This window comes from Paramisgurnus dabryanus, chromosome 1 (genome assembly GCF_030506205.2).
Source record: "Paramisgurnus dabryanus chromosome 1, PD_genome_1.1, whole genome shotgun sequence".
NCBI classification, from domain to species: domain Eukaryota; kingdom Metazoa; phylum Chordata; class Actinopteri; order Cypriniformes; family Cobitidae; genus Paramisgurnus; species Paramisgurnus dabryanus.
The window spans coordinates 58,531,245-58,549,377 of NC_133337.1; the positions used below are offsets into that span (position 1 = coordinate 58,531,245).

General features: G+C 37.8%; 1 protein-coding gene across 2 annotated transcripts in view; it reads right to left on the minus strand.

The window, feature by feature from the left end:
- The window catches only part of svild (supervillin d), a 63,593-nt gene extending 46,405 nt beyond the window's left edge, over positions 1 to 17,188 (minus strand). The window contains exons 1-2 of one of the 2 annotated variants that reach the window (XM_065242622.1): positions 16,972 to 17,188; positions 123 to 629 (exon numbers count right to left, since the gene is read on the minus strand). In XM_065242622.1, coding sequence (XP_065098694.1) covers positions 123 to 487 — 365 coding nt within the window. In that variant the 5' untranslated portion in view covers positions 488 to 629; positions 16,972 to 17,188. Of the gene's footprint in view, positions 1 to 122; positions 630 to 16,822 lie in introns of both variants that reach the window. The other variant, XM_065242621.1, reaches the window with a different exon arrangement.
- Between the last annotated feature and the right edge of the window lie 945 nt (positions 17,189 to 18,133).

An 18,133-nucleotide genomic window follows, 5' to 3' on the forward strand; every position in this document is an offset into this window, starting at 1 on the left:
GAAGTTCTCAAACATTCTGGCCTTAATCTGAACTTTCTAAACTATAAAACATCACACTATTGATACTTCTGTGATTCTCAAATAGAAACATTTTGAGGTGTTACCTTTCAACTCAAACCCACCTGTGCTTCTGGCGTGATCTTGTTACTTGGTTGTTCTCATCGCAGGGAGCAGAAGAGATCTTGGAGGATGGTGTGGCGTCCATCACAGACTTGCTTTCTTCTCCTTTCTCACTCAGGACACCACTATCTTTGGGTTTGCAGAGTCCGGAAGAAACATCTGCCTTCTGCTCCGAGCTGGATCCAGCATCCGAGGTGTCTGCCTTTTCCCGCGGTCTTTCCCTCCTTGTGTACTTGGATGAACTTTCTTCCAAGTTGGTATACCGCTCGGCCAGCTCTCGTCTTCTCTCGGCTTTGTAGCGAGCGATGCGTTCAGCTTTCGATTCCAAAGACGAGGAACCTTGCAAAGAGTCCAGCGCATCCATCATGTCTCACTCCAGAAAGGCAGTTACACTTTTGGCCGAGATATTGGCTTCAATGCTGAAAAGTCCACTGCAGCGATGGCAGATGGTGAAGGTGGGCGTTCCGGTTTACTTTCTAGTGGACAATGAGTTTGACAGTAGCATGGCACTGTTAAGAAAAAAAAGAGTCGGCGTTATTACGTTGCCTGCACTTGAATTTAAGAAAAGCTTTTGTATAATCTATGAATGGAGTGATGGAAGATACAAAAGAAAACAGGATATCTCTCTGCAGCTGAATAAAAACACTGGCGTAATCACCAACACACCTAAAACCTCTAATCCTTCCTACCTAAAGTTTTGTCAAATGAAAGCTTGAAAACGAGTGCAGTGATCCAGCTAAAAGAAAACACTGAGGACTCTAACACCCTGCCCACAACACTCTGATTCTCATATTACCCTGAATAGTCTCATCGAGAGATAAATAGAGAGATAGATAAAAAAGACAAAGAGAGAGAGAGAGAGAGAGAGAGAGAGAGAGAGAGAGAGAGAGAGAGAGAGAGAGAGAGAGAGAGAGAGAGAGAGAGAGAGAGAGAGAGAGAGAGAGAATTTGTTAAGTACACTTATGTGTGTTTATCACATACAGTACACAGTATATACAGAACTGGTTTGCTGTCTACTGTCAGGCAGCTGTAGCATCATAGCTGTAATGAAACCTAATAAGTGACGTATTTGCAACACTCCATATGTTCATGCAACCATTGCTCTTCATGTGAAAAGCAGAGGGGAATAGATTTGTTTATACGGAGAACAACACACAGTGCATTCTGGGATTGCCTTTTTTGCTAATGATGTGACCTTGCATTTGTGAAAGCTTTAGAAAGACACATATGAACGCCTTAAAGGCGGAGTCCAAGATGTTTGAAAGCCAGTGTTGATATTTGAAATCGCCTAAACAAACACGCCCCTACCCCAATAGAATCTGGACCTTCTGTTGATAGACCCGCCCCACACATACGCAACCCGGCATTTGATTTGATTTGATTGGCTATAAGTGTGTTTTGGTAGTCGGCCCGTCTCCTTTTCCAAACCGTTTTTCAAACATCGTGGACTCCGCCTTTAAAATGCTACATTTATTTATTTTAAAGAAATTGTTCACCCAAAAATGAAAATTCTGTCATCATTTACTCACCCTTGTGTTGTTTTAAACCTGTATGAATTTCTTTATTGTGTTAAGCACAAAAGAAGATATTTTGATAAATGATGACGGTACCCATTGACTTCCATGGTCGGACAAACAAATACTATGGACGTTAATAGGTACCGTCAACTGAGTGCTTACCATCATTTATCAAAATATCTTCTTTTGTCTTCAACAGAATAAAGAAACTCATAAATTTAGTGCCTTGTTTATAATACATGAAAATTTTATTGAGTAAATATTTAGGTTTTTATCCGATTAGTCGATAAATCTGAAAAATAACCGGCAGATTAATCGATTATGAAAATAATCGTTAGTTACAGCCCTAGGGCTTCTTTTATAAAATGCTTGGTAGAAACCATCCTACATTTGATCTTACGATAATTTATCAAAAATGCGTACGTTTGATCCATAAACCGAATGTACACGCAAAAAACGTGTGTACCCCTTTCTTTCAAATATTAAATTTATAAATCGCAAATGATCTTGAACTGGTGCGCAGCTGAGCAGTTTCAGATCTCCAACTTTAAACAATGCCTAATTAATGTCATAGACATATAAAAGAGCGAATGTCAATGTTTAAACACAATTTCGAGCAGCAAGAATGGCTTATATTTCCAAAAACCTGCAGCAATCAGACAAGCAAAAGTGCATACATCTGCTCAGACCCTGACGCAGCGCTAAGCACTTTTCCACGTCAAAAACAGTTTTTATAAATATGAACTTAGACGTGGATTTTTGCGTATGCACACTTTAAGATCAAATCTGTGCGTACGCATGCTTTATAAATGAGGCCCCTAGTGTACAGCTGTCTACAGGCTTACAGAATCACTAACAGCAATATATTAATTGTAAAAAAAATCCACAAGTCCATGTCTGGTCATCTCGATTTTGTTTTGGAAATAAATATTAGGATTGGTGTTTATGGTAGTTTTACATTATGATACGAGTGTATATAAGAGCAGTGGTTCTCAAACTGGGGGCCGCAAGATAGTGGCAGGGGGGCTTGTCATGAATTCTGTGTAATTAAATCTAAAAAAATATGGCTACTAACTAACAGCACTACTTTTTATAATTTATTATGTTTTGTTTAATTTAAATGTTACGTTTTAGAACAAATTTGTCATAAAATTTCTTTGGGGGGCCGCAACGGAATGGACCGTACGCAAGGGGGGCTGTACGCTGAAAAAGTTTGAGAACCACTGTATTAGAGTGTTATTTTGTTATGTCCCTATGGCATTTGAGATTGGTTGGACCCTGAAGCAGTGCATCAGAGTAAACAAGCGGATAGATTTTATCAGAATGTGTGTTACTTGAACTTGAATTTTGCATTGCTATTAATGCAATGCTCTATCAATGAGCTGTTCACTGATGCTACAATATGCTACGCCTTCTCATACACTTGATGTAAATGGTGGCCAATCTCCTTTATCCAAAAATATTCATGCTTAATAAACATGTAACTCAAAATATCAGTCCTTATATTGAAAATATTGGTACAGTATCAAAATAGCGCAATATATTTTGATATATCGCCCCTCCACTCGTAGTCTCAGTGGTTTTGGAACACAGCCATGGTTTATGAAATACATTCTTACAAAATACCACCATCGCAAAACAAGACCCATGTTTCGCAACAGACATTCAGGCATCCAAATGCACACAGTACGTGCCTGACTATGTCATTAAAGACGCTCTACAAGTCAAGCATTTAGCATCATATAAGAGTGTATGTCTTCAAGTACTACAGTGTGAGATGATGGCTAGTTGTTTCAGAGAAAGAATTATTAGCTGGTGAGGGTGTGTTTGTGTTAGTGGGGGTTTGGGCGATGGGGGGGGAGATTAGGAGGGCCCTTCTGGATTCCTGCTGTGGGGTGCAGGGGTTAATGGGACACATCTGGGACCTCACACTTAATAGCTTCCACACAGGGAGAACCAGTGAGGACAAGATGGAAAAAAGGCAGGATGGATGAAAAAGGCTGAAGATAATTGGAAGGGAAAGAATGAGTTTGTGATGGAGTGCAAGAGCAAATGAGAAAAATGAGGATTGGATGCCACAGGTGAGATAATGAAACAATCGCGGGACAAAGGAAAGGGCAATTGGGGAGTGTAGAACGAGTGGGAAGGGGAACAGCGGAGTCACAGATGAGATGACATCACCCTCAAAGGAGCTATAATCTTCAGCGACCTGGGAGACGGCTCCAAATTTGCTCTGCGGCGCCTGGACCTACAGTACATCATAGCACATATTTTTCTTACTCAGTGAAAACAGTTAAAAGAGGACCATTGGGGAGACAGGCCCCTTTACGGCAGGGTGACGGTCCCAAAGCTGAAAATGTATAATGCAAAAAATGCAGCTCCAGACAATTGTCTCCACACCAGTAACCTAAAGCTCCTAGTCTTAAATTAGGAATTGCTGTCGTCAGAGGCAAAAGTGCCGGAAAACAACAAACAAACAACAACAACAACTTTTCTCCCAAGACTGACGCAAACCAAACTGCAATCTATTTAAACCAGAAATGCACATTGTGACTTGTGACGCACATTCAGTTGACAGACATATAGCATTTCGCTTCTTTTTTGGTGCACAGTTTTTAAAATGTGAACCAAAGAATGCTGTGAATTGCAGCTTTTTAACTGAAGTAGAGTTGTATAACGATTAATCGCGATTAATCTATTGCAGAATAAAAGTTTTTGTTTACATCATATATTTGTGTGAACTGTGAATAATAATTATGCATGTATAAATATGCACACATCATGCATGTATAATTGTAAGAAAATATGATATGTATTTATATATAAAAATTATACATAAATATACAAATGTATATACACATGTAAACATTTCTTAAATATATACATGCATGTGTATTTATTTATTCAAAGTTATTATACACAGTTCACACACATTTATGATGTAAACAAAAACCTTTATTCTGCAATAGATAAAGCGCAATAATCGTTATGCAACCCTAAACTGAAGAGCTACTATAACGCAACCTATGTCAAATACAAGATAATGATATTGACCAAATGCCCCCAGCATGTATTATATGTTCAATCATACTTTCAATTAATCCGGCCCTTAGGCCATTTAAATACTGCTTTGCTGGCTGAATCTAAGGGTCACTGCAATGCAATAAAAGAAAACACATGCAAATGCAAATACAAAGAGCACAAGCAAATTAAGATAGCAGCTTTATCAGTTTGACAACACATACGCTGCAAATCCCCACAATACAACCAAATAATACAAAAACACACTCCCAATACAAACAGATACAGAAAACATGTTGCACGCACTTAGTGGGTTTTGCATATTAAAATATTTGTGCTCAAAAAGTGTGCATTTTGCACGACGTTTTGTCTTTATTGGCTTACATGTTAACAAAGTTACCATTAGGCTACATCGAACGTAAGTTCCAGTCGTTGTACATTTATCTGTACATATATCAAGTCGTTCTTACAAAGTATTAAGTACAGATAAGCTGTAATACATGCCAAGTCTCATTTTTCCCCTATTCTCGCTGAAGGTGAAATGGAAACCTCAAAACATGATTGTTCAAAGACCGCTAGCTGTAATGGTACCCAGGAGACGTCATAAAATCAAGTTGCTAATGAAAACGAGTAAAAATGCCAAAACAACCAAAACCATAACAAAAAATGTTTCGTCCAAGAGAGCAAATCCCCTGAGAGTCAAAACTGCTCACTACGGCTCTATGATTAGAAGAGTACGTAATTCTGCGAGTCATCCCGGGGTCCACTGTGAGCTTTTTGCCATTACCTATAAAGGAATACTAAACCCAAACAGCTCGATTAGTGTCCGAAAAAACACTATGTTTGGAAACATACTTTATTGCTTTTTATTTTAATCCAATCAAAGTGAGAATGCTTTGAGATATGCTAACAGATGAGTCAAGGCAAAGACATTTGCCCCCAAAAGGAGACTAGAAAATGAAAGGCCAAGATAAGCAGTGTGCGAAACCTAAAGTTGTGACTTAAAATCCTACGCACTGCACAAGTGTTGAGCTTGTCTAGCTGGTAGGTTTGCAGTGTTGAAGCAATCAGCTGAGGTATTCAGAGATCTTTTGCAGATTCAGATTTTCTCTTGTTATGCAATGAAGCAATCAGTGCTTGTCCAGACAGGTAAAGCCAAAGGCATTTTTTAACAAAGGAGCTCTTTCAAAAGATGAACTGTATATTTAAATGCTTGAAAACATTTTATAAACATCAACTTTGGGTTCTTTGGGTAGACCAATGTATTTATTTTACTCCAAAAGCCATATTGATTGATCACAAAATGTGACATCTCCTTTTTGATTCCTTGCCAAAACTCTGTGGTACAGTCCGGATGCTCGTGACCTTTGACCTCTGTGTAGTCACAATGCAGAGAGAGGAAGTTCTGGCTAAAAAGCATTTCCCTTGTAAAGTCAGAAAATCACACTGAAACTCACATCCTCTAATCCAGCCGCCCTACAGGTACAAAATCATTTATAGCATGGAATAACCAGCTATATGATAGAAACTAACACTAAAGCACATCATTACCTATGAATAAAGGAGCAGTTTGGGCCGCTTTAAATACCAAAATATTGAATCCACTAAGTCTAAATTTTTCCTTCCACACTTTTTATATATTTTCCTAAACCACCGGCAAAAATGTGTCCACTTTGTCCTTATACTTAAAGGGAGACACACGAAAAAGACAGTTTTGTCATCATTTATTCATTCTTATGTATTTCTAAACCCTCATGATGTTATTTCATTTTGTTACATGGCTTGTTGAAATGCTTGATTTTGATTGGCCATTCAGGACATTTGCAGGTTTGTTATTCCCAGATAACTCAAAACTAATAACACATGGTAACCCAGATGCTTAAGTTTAATATTACACAATAAATAAATATAAATATGTATTTTAATAACATATATGACATTATATTTCAAAATATTAAACCAAATAGTGTGTTTGTAACATCTGAACGCCTCATCTAAAAACCCAATGTAAACTGGTTTTCCTATGGTCTGCATTCGTTAAAAATAAGGAAATACAAATTTTCAAATCAATATTCAGTGTTCCTTATGATGTAAATAGCCATGTTATAAGAGGGATAATGTACAGGCAGCCGATAGTTATCGTGAAATAAGCCCCTTCAAGTGTGATTCGAGACCCTTGGCTTCGCGTCCAGTCTTATGTGGACCACAAAAGGAGACATGTGTGCACATGCCGGTGAAAACCAACCTATAGTCATGTTTGTGATTTACTATTATGTATATATAATGTTAAGAATACCATTCTGTGAATATATAACCTTGATATCTTAAATATTAACCAAGGCCTTGCCAAAAACTGAAATTTAAGTGAAATCAATATTTGATGCCCCTAAATTCTCAAAATTATATTAATACTTTAGCCTGGATTTCACAGACAAGGTCACATTTTGACAAATGTACAGAAGAAAGGAGCCTAAAACAATGAAAGGGATGGGGGACCAGGCAGGACTTTCAAGCTCCAAATTTTATTGCATAAAAGCATTTACTAAATGTTTTTATTGCATGGAAAAAGCACCATAAGGGGCCTACCACATTCCTGTTTTCTTTGCTTCCGATCACCCTTTTAAGTCTCCATCAGGTCTAATCTATCTGACCTGAGGTTAAATCTGCTATCTGGCTTGCTCGGCTGGACATGCCTGTAGATGTGGTGATTTGCTTATAACGGTGAGCACCCCGGGAGCTCAAACCAGAATACAGATTCATTTTTATACGTGTATGATGCATTGAAAGCATTTGCATGAAAACTGCTGAAGGCCCAGAGGTTGTATGTGAATGAAAAATAGCTATCATTAGCATACACCGCAACGGCAAAAGAGGAGTGTCAGTTATCATGCTGACAGAATAATATTGCACACTGCGGGTGTGATTCAAAGCGCTAATGCATTCTGCACAAGCAAAACTTTTTTCTTAAATGCGATGGTGGCTGGTGTAAATGGCATTCTGCAATCATAATGTCACTGAAATTCTGTTAACAAAATGGGTAATGTTGTTCGCAAAACAATAGCAATGCATTAAAGAAAGATAAGGATAGCCAACGGGGATAGGAAAGTACTGGTGTCCGTGAGCTGCATGTCTGCACAATGAAAGTATAATTGAGTTTTAATTAAAATAAGCAATTTCAATTTCAAGCATGACATACTTCAGTGATGGCCAGTGAAACGTGTATTTAAAAGAGAGAGTGTGGCTTTAGGGCGAGCGTGGGATAGTGTGTGATCGCCACACAGGTCATGTGACGGGCCGTGTGTGGAGATGAGACTCAGCATGCATCATCAGCCTGTAATCCAATAACATTATCTGACAACTACATGCACTAAGCTGTGTCTTAGGCCAGCAACAATTCGCAATAAAAGCCAACACGGCACTGTGGCTCGGCTTGGAGTCATTACAGAGTATTGAAAGTGCTGGAAAACACACCAGACACTCAATGGGGGGAAGAGAAATATGGCCCTCATTAAACACAGCTTTCTGATGGAGTCCATACATAGCCTTTGCTTCTAGAAAGAGCTTATGCAACCTGAACACAAACACACTTAATATGACCATAATAAAATACTCTTTTTTTCAATTAGGTCATTTCCAAAAGAGCGTAGAATGTACTGAATTACATGAACTGTTAATACAATAGGTTCTATGTAGTATGTCCGCATTAAGTATGCCTACATTACATACTACATCTGACATGTTTGGATTATCATGTGACCCATTCGTTTCTGCATCTATCACATATTAACAATAACCATGAAAATGTACACGGGTGTTATCAAATTGCAATTTAAAGTTAAAAAGACAATATTAGGTTGGTACGGATATCACCTACACTTCAAATTAGCTCAGTTTTCTGGTAGTTTGTATTTATTTACATTGAATACTGAAACATTTCTTTAGAATTCTATGGATTTCTTACCTCCTGTTTTTTAACACTAAAGCCCCGAGTAAAGTTTGTTTTTTACGTGTACGCGAAGGTACGCGCACGATAACACGCACGGCTTTGCAAAGCATTGTCGATTTGTGTCGATTTGACTTGTACGTGTAGGCAGACTTTCAATGCATGCGCATTGCGACCAAATGCAATGCATCTCCTGGGCTCCATACTACATTCTCTCCTGTAGACGGACCCTTGTGTATGCGTAAAAATTGAACTATAATTTTAGTAGCTGACGGTTTTTTCCTGTGAGCATCCAGAGTTTAAAACATTTTCAACTTTGGGTGAAACGCTAAGCTCGTCAAAGTCACTTCTCACTTTGCCATCCAATCACAGTGGAGGTGGGGCAGGACAAATATCACAACAACCAACTGGCACATCATTCAATGAGTGATAAATAAAGCGGAAGTAGCAACAAAAGACAAAAAACGCTGGCTCTTTGATCGCCCCCTGGTGGCTGGCTGCAGTCATAAACCACGCTATGCAAACGAACAGGACTCGGCACTTCCAATAAAAATTTTCGAAAGTTGTTATAATGCTGATATATGTACAATTGTTCATTTTTGTGATAAGTTTAATTTTAGCTAGTAATTTGATGCTATAGAAATGGGGCGTGTCGTTATGAATGGCGTGGATTGAATTGGGCGAGCGAGCGTTTGTGCGTAAGTTTGATACTGTGGTTCCGCCTCTGGCTTCACAGGCGATTCCAATGACGTTTTTACGAAACATGGCAGTGCTCATGGTCGGAAATTTTTGGCTTCAATTTATTATAATGAAAGGAAGTGACATCGCATCGTCCATCTTTTTTTACAGTCTAGGGATTAAACGCTTTGGTGTACACGGCACGCCCCCTAAGGATTCAGACGGCCTACTCATTTCACCTGATTTTTGAATACCATTTGTGACCCAGTCAGTGAAAACCCATCTGAAGAAAAAGTTTTCTACATAAAATCATCCTACATAATGTGAAGAACTTTTTGCAAAAATATCCTTTATAAATTTAATATTAACTGAGTAAAGTCATGCCAAATATAAAATCAATGAGTAAAATCAAACTTGGATGCTCATAGTCTCATTAGAATCTCATGATATCCCATAATATCAGATCTATAACTTAAAACACATTTAAGAAAAATCCAAGCACACGCTGCGACCACATTGCAAAGTAGGGGAAAAAACATATATATCAAAGCGTATCTATATATATATATCTACAAAAAATGAAATATAAAAAACCCTGAATACCCAACACCCTAGCATCAAGGCGTCAACTGTTTCACAACCAAATACCACTCGAGTCTTGTAATATTATTATTATATAATAAAAAAGTTTTCCACCAAGCCCTTAGCATGATGAAGCACTTTCCATCAGGGCCGCAGGTCAACACAGTCTGTATAAATGAACATGGCTTTACTACGTGGAGGCGGTGTTCAATTGGATTTTTTCTTTGGTTGTCTGTATTGTTTTCCAGCCATGCAAGACCTAATCACAATAAGGGGAAGAGAAAAGTCACGCATCACAAACAGAGCTCACCTACCAGATTCCCCTTTCTGTATTATGAAGATAATGTTATTATAGACTACAGTTCAGTGCTCTAACCCAGCACTTTGTCTATTATAGCTGACAGGAAGCAGACGTTTAGTGGAATTTTGTTTACGAGAGACGTTTGTGGAAATTTTCTATTGATCATGAAGGCAGTCATTTATCACACGATGATCACAGTCGTCACAAATACAGGTGCCGACCAGATCTCCTTTTTGTACAGAAAACATTTGTATTATTTGAACTTAACTTAAATAAAATGTAATCATTAACACATAAAATCACACCTACATTCAAGAGTCTGTGATCACATGGTACAACAGAGAAGAGGGGCAGAATGACCTCTAATCTCTGTCCCATCCTTATAGGGTGCTGTCCTGTCCTCCAAAAACCACTGACAACTCAATCATAAAAAGTCATGTCATCTCTATGGATAAGTACAAATTCAACGTGACATTTGCCACATTAGGCCAAATCGTCTTGGTTTTCCCATTAATTCCTGAGCGCGAACGTAAACATAACCCTGTCGGAACGTTTTCCAGGGGGTTAGCTCACAGAGAAACTATAATGAATCATGACAGGGAATAAGACCTGGGAGAAACATAACAGGCTTTGTTTAAATACAGACTCAGCTGATAAAACACCAAGCTCATCAGCGCTACAGCATACAGGCTATAGCTGGAGTTTCACCCTGGACTAAGCTTGACTGATTCATCCCGGCATTCCAGCTCATTACTTTTACTGATGGGTTTCCCAGCTGATTCAGCGAAGACTTCATTTTTCCAAGCCCAAAAAACTGGACACTCTTCAAAAATGGTGTAAGGAAAAACAGAGAGTGTGTAAAAAATAGAAATGGGAGCAGCGAGGAGAGAAATGTAATGCTTAGGAAGATTTTTTTTCTCTCTCTTTTTGCAGTTATACGGGGTGTCCCGAGATCTCAGACCATCTGGAAGACTGGAAACTGATAGACTGCTAAGAGAGATGTAAAAATGATATATTTCTGAAATGGGAATACCATCAGCGTAACAGCTGTGGTACTGTGTAACGTAGAACTTGTGCGCAAGTAAACACTCTGAGGTATTTTACCGGGTTATATGTCTTTTCAGGTAGATACTTTTTGTCAACCAAGCCAGAAATTTCCAGACTCTTCTGTTGTAAACGTGAGGTACATTCAAAACAGCACCATTCTGCAAAACCACAGGTGCCTCGAAATGAGCATAGATTTGCATACAGCTGTATACTGCATAACTTTATAAAGATGTACAGTATGACGGTTTAATGTAGAGCAAAAGAAAAACAAATTAAATATGCTGCATGCATCTTTGTGGGAAACCTGTCTAGCATCTCATATCATTTTAATATGAACTTAAAAAAAGCGGTAATAGGGAAGTGTATTTGTGTTGTGAGAAACAACAGTACAAATATTACACCATATCCTGCGTTTCAAAATTGCAGTGCGGACTAATCTGCATGACATAGTGGCTTACAAAACAGCTGCAACCTGCACATTTTTCACTAACTAACCACCCAAAATAATTTAAATAAGTAGTTTTAAATGCGCTAAAATAGCTCTGAACCATTGTATTTAAATGAAGTCACAGTCATTATGTTCAGCACAAACATGCCTTCTTTCAATGTAAATTTGTCTTATTGCAGACTTATTTGCTTGCCTATTACCCCGAGTGAAAACAGACGGTAAGTGGAATGTTGTTTATAAGAGATGTTTGCTATTGATCATGGCTGGAGTAGTTCATCAAATGATGGTGAGGCGTGTTACAGGTTTTTTTAAAGACTTACAGTGTAGTCAAGTGCAAGTTCTGCTTTTTATAAAGTGCCTGTGATCGGGTGATGTTGTATAGTTTTATGAAAGTACGCCAGGTCATCATGGTAATCTGCTGCTTCCTTCACATTTAAGCACTCAAAACTGTCCAACAGGTTTGAGAATTACATTAGAGGCCGTGTGCAACTCTGCAGATTGCACACGGCCCTAAATTTCGTCCTTTTCTCATGTTGTTACCCAATTTGCATGATCCCTTTATCAGGAATCAGGTGCTTAAATAGACTATGGGTGCACAAAAAGGTTACTATTACCCAAGCACATATAAATTATAATAAATTTCCAATGCTCAGCATAGTGTGAAACTCTATCTGTATTTTTCCCAGTAGAATGAGACGACAACGCTATTTTCGAAGCTCTGAAATTGTACACTGAGGTCATACGTAAGCTTTCCAACCAGCTTGAATGTTGTGCTCGAATATTTAAATAACAGGAAGGAAAACCCTGGTTAAAATTTTTTTATCATATGCCATTGATTGTGAAATCTCACATGAGGCTTTGACTCGCATGTAAAAATATTTTTTTGTATACCGACATTCAACCTAAACTTGCTGAGATATGAATGTTTATCAATATCGCCCAACCTTACTTCATAGACAACCAATTACTACCACTTTTGTTTAGGTGAGCATATTAGTTGAACGACTCCACTCAGTAGGGCACAAAATCCCTTGATCTTAAGCAGTGTCAGATCCCGCTTCGGTCTGTGTAAATATTTACTGCAGGGAACTTCCCGACCCAACACCCATTACTGTCACTGGCCAGGAAATGGAAACGTGGGACATGGAGGATGAGGAACAGACATATGCAAAGATGTCAGGTCACAGATGAACAGAATTCCTCATTGTACATCTGGAAAAGTTGACCTTTAACATCTCCACAAGTCTGTGTAATTAATCTAGGGGCTTATGGCTGGCCTACGACTGACTCACATTCATGTTGACCTGTGTTTTGAACTTTTTTATGTTTATGATGCCAACACAGTGCATGCCCTGTCGTGTATAACAATTATGGACACAATCCAAAAATTTGTCTGGGCCTCTAGATTGAGATGAGTATCTTTAGTTGAATACAGCTGACTGCAGGCATTACATTTTTCAACTTATCCTAAAACCAGCTGAAATTTGCTTTAATGTTTTATCTATGTTAATAGAGATGCATTACCACATATTTACCATTGGTTGCCTGAATGCCAGTCATGTATAATTGGGGGATTCGTTTCATATAGAGATGCACCGATGTATTGGCCAATAATCTTATTGGTCGATAAAAAAAAACAATTTTTCACACAATTGGCTATCACTAGTTTAATGTACAATATTAATGAATAACACTCAGAATTTAGTTAATGCAAGTCACCTAACTTCCGTATCGGCATCAAAATTGGCAGATATCAGTCTGAATAATCGGATTTGGTGGAAATTTTTTATATAGGTGTATCTCTAGTTTCATAGAGGACATTTACATGAAGATGCATCCTTGATGATAATAGAAAAGCACTTATTGCTAAAAATGATTTTGATGATTTCTATACTGGTGACTGGTCAATTATGAGCCTTTTCGTGACTTTCACCAACCAATTTTGGTTACTTTAACTGTTACCACGTGAAAACCAACCAAACCAACAAGAAACGACAACACTGCAACAACTTAATACCTGCTTCAGAAAAAGCAAACAGTCCACAGGTCTGAAAACACCCTAAAATCCCCCCACCTGTATGATCCTGACTCCTCCTCCAAGTGTTGCAAGACAACACATACCGACCCCGCAACACTGTCTCAATCTCACCTTACAACAAAGTGCTTTCTGGTTTCACTTGGATCAAAATAAACAAGCCCTGGGAGAATTGTGAGCATTTAGACACTTTGCTGGGACTTGTTTGAGCTTTGCCATTCTCCTCAGGCATTTAAAACTATAAATTACCTACAGGCAACAGGTCTTCACCATGGTATGCTGTTTTTCGTTGTTTTTCTAACTGAGCTAGACATCCTACATTTCATTTATACTGCTTTGTGTCAGTAGTAATATGTTTTGGATTGGGCTGGATAGGATGGGACCCCCTTGTGGGGCCGGACTGGTTCCTGTTGCTCTAAAAATTGTAACAAACACATTGTAGACATAAAAATTGAGGTATTTGTACTTGCTTTTTAAACTTGTTGTAGTCAAGCTCTTACATTATTACACAAAATGAAATGTATCATAAGTTAAATAAAATATATTACACTAAAATGCCTTGCCATACCACAAGCACATATTTTGGTTACACTTTTACAGTGCTGAATGATGGTGTTTACTCCCACATGTGTTAATTTAGGCATGAAATCTGGATGTGTATCAGTTGAAAATCAAACCTTATCTCTGTCTGATGCTTCAACATTCCTGTTCTTCATTGCTTCACTCAGTTTCCCCTCAAGGATTGATTAAGTGTATCTACCCATCTAAAAATGCAATCTAGTCAAGTCTTGTCAGTATCTCTAATGCTTATTTAGTACAATGCCGTCGTAAATCAAGGCAAATATAAAACTGTTAAACTATGTACTGCCAATTTATTGTTTCAGTGAACTGAGTTTAATGGGTCACGTCCTGCATTGTTGAGTTAATATCTATTCTAATACTAGATCTGCATTAAACCCAGGTCCTCCAAAAGAGATTTTATGCTGGCCTGGTCAGGCAAATGGTTCCAATTTAAACTTGCCCTGCAAAAAATTGTATTAGCTACACCACAAAAAGTTCAAATTAAAAAAGCTGAATTATTTTATTTTTTTATTTGTATCATTTTAATAAATAAATAATTATAGACCATTTAATTCTGAGGGCAAATCCTAGGTTTGTAAATGGACAGGTATAACCGTCTCTTTGCACTTAATAAAGCCAGAAACCGTCTATGTAGATATCAGAGAACATTTAAAAAAATCAATGCATTCTTTGGCACCTTTAAATGAGGTATCGGCGGGTATGGTAGTTGCTTTGACCCAGCGCCTCCATGAGTATACTGTAATACACATACAAATACAAGCTCTTCAAACATATACCTACACTTCCAAATGAACAATGAAACAATAAATCAGTTCCATATAAGCAATAAGCCCTACACTATTCTTCCTGGACACTGCTTCTTCTGAAGAGGTGAAATCATTCCTAAAATATGGTTTGCCTCACTTGTAGTGCATTTGTTTATGCAGGTGTTTAATGGCTGCCTTTCTTCAACTGTAAATTGGAGGATCATTGTTTGTTATAACTCAGAACCCAAACACCACTGTAAGAACTGTTTGTGTGCAAAACAGTGCTCATGATGAGTTGCATTCCATCTCATGTAATCCAAGGTACAATACAGTACATGACTTTCTTCAGCTGTCACAATCACAAAAACACAATCACATTAAATGTCCTGGCCTTTTCTAGCTTTGTAATGCCATTGAATTCTCTTGAAAATTTATCCAAATGACTCCAGTGAGTTAATATGTCTTCTGAAGTAAAGCAATACGTTTTTGTGAAAGAAAACTTTTGCCTTTTGTTTGAAGATCACCGATGGTCCGATTTACATTTCCTTTGGTGTGTAAGTATGTATTAGTACAAGTTAACGATATGCAAAAGGTACAAACCCCAAAGTAAATGATTACGCGAGTTATCATCTCCACATGAATCTTTTTTCTTGGACTACAACAAACACACGGATTGTAGGCAACAGTTTACTTTCTGGGATTGGTAATATAGACAAGACCGACATTATCATAATTCCTCCCGCTTTGACTCATAGCATGTAAATGAACTCCAGTTAGCATTGCATTGTGAGCGAATCTTTTAAACATGGTAAGGAGCGTCACATTTCCTGCTGACATCAGAGGTATTAAGGCCAATCAAAACGTACAGATTAGCTGGCCAATCAGGGACAGGAAGACAGGGAAATCTGGAGCTACAAAAATGTACGGTATGTGGAAAATAATGTGTTTTTTAACCATAAACCACGCAAACACATTGTATTACACCAAATACAAAAAATAACATAGTTTTTTAGCAATTAAATATTTTAACCATATTTAGCAACAGATACATTATTTATTATTGTATACAAAAACCTGTGTGGTAAATATGACAGCACTTTGATGACTGCAAATCTTATTGGCTCATTTGTGTGTCACATGATTAAACACAAAAATGACCAATTGTGAAGGAGGTGCATTTAAATTAAGCACTTGCATGGGCTTGTTTTGGTTTTAATTCTGCAAAAAATGTAATTCTTTATAAAACACACCTCTTGTTTTGCTTAAGTTTGGATTACTTTGATGAATTTATGTGCTTTTGGAGCTTTAACATTTTCGGACCTGTACATGTGCATTAAGCGATGGTCATTTACATCTGGGATGACATCAGGGTAAGTCTATTAAAATAAAAATACAAATTTTTGAGTGAACTATTCCTTTAAGCAGAAGAACAGGTCAACTACTCTCAAGCAAACAGAAACTAATAAATAGATCAGATAAAAACACAAAAGCTCAATTCATACCACAAATTTGAATGTACAGAAAAGGTTTTAACAGAGACGTGTTTTTCTAGTGAATTTAACAACACTCTCCACCCCCTATCACTCCCTCCCTCTTTACACACACGTTTCAAAAACCAGCACTGACTTGAACCACATTTTCTAAACAAAACAGCAAAACTGAAAGCCTGATCCAGACAGCATAGTATCCCAAACACAACATAGATGGATATATAACTACGTAGCTAAACATCATAGATGGACACCAATGAAAAATCTAACATTTCTGATGAAATACTGTAAGTTACACTAACAGTTACTCACCTAACGTTACTCAGGATTTCGCTGAATTGAGTCAAGTGCAATATCCGATGAGCAAAGCTGGTCATTGGGCAAGTGCGGTGTATTTACAACGTCTCTTCCAGTAATAAATAATGCATGAAGAATGAAATAACAAAGAAATGAACAACCACCTGAAATCATGCAGCGGTCCTTGTGTTTTTGGACAGAGAGTTAGCTCTGCCAGGATTAAACGGCCGCATGTCCCTCCTTCAGAGGTGATGGGTGCAAACTTCACGTTGTTTTTGACGTATAAAACACACAGGAACTAACACAGTGTACCGCAAGCTAGAGCAGGCGAATAATGTGAGAGTGAGTGAGTTTCAACAGCGATGTTTGAAAGTTCAGATCCCGCCCATGTCCACGCCAATCCGCTTGCGATCTGTTCCGCGTTGAATGGTGTTTGACTTGAGGCGGAGCTGCGCAGACCGACCTGCGTATGACGCCCAAGTACCGCGAGAACACCGTTTTGAAACGCTCTCGCGGTACTTGAATGTCATGAGCCGATTAGTCTGCACAGAGCTGAATGAAGTGGAACACACCTTTAGGTTGCGCCACATAAAACTGTTCGTTGTAATACTCACGATACTCCACAGCTTGAAAATATTTTATCAGTGAAATTCTTCATGTGTTGTACAAAAAAGTATGTATTTCATAATAAAAGCCACATAAAAAAATTATACATCCGACTTCTAATAAAGCAAAACCGTGACAGTCTAAACCAAAATGAAAATTACTATTTGTTTATGATTTGGTTTTAAATGTTTATGCCGATAGCATTTGTGATGATAAAACGTGCACCTCAGGCATACTAGCGTTTTAACGCCATCTGGTGTTACTGAATGAACATTGTACAGAACATTACTGTGCACATTTTGTTTATACCCACTGTGTTTACAACAAAGGTATTATTTAGGATAAACCCTCTGATTATCTTGTTTCAAGAGGGCTTTAATACACACAACCCTTATGAAAATAAACCATGGTTTCATTAAAGTTAAAAAACATGGTTACTACAAAATAAACTGTGGTTTAGCTACAAAAAAAACAACAACAAACAAATAGCAAACCACAAATGTATGCGTAGCATCAATAAATATAAACATCATTTATCTGAAGCAGGTATAGTATGTTTCAAAGCAATGAAACAAACTAATTTAAACACATGATGTCAGAGATTGTATATTTAAAGTTATAATTTATCTGCTCCAGTCTGCAGGAGCTTTATACCTATAATTTTCTTCTCAAATATTTGAATATTTACAGGAGTAAAAAAATATATTGTGCTGCGGATGT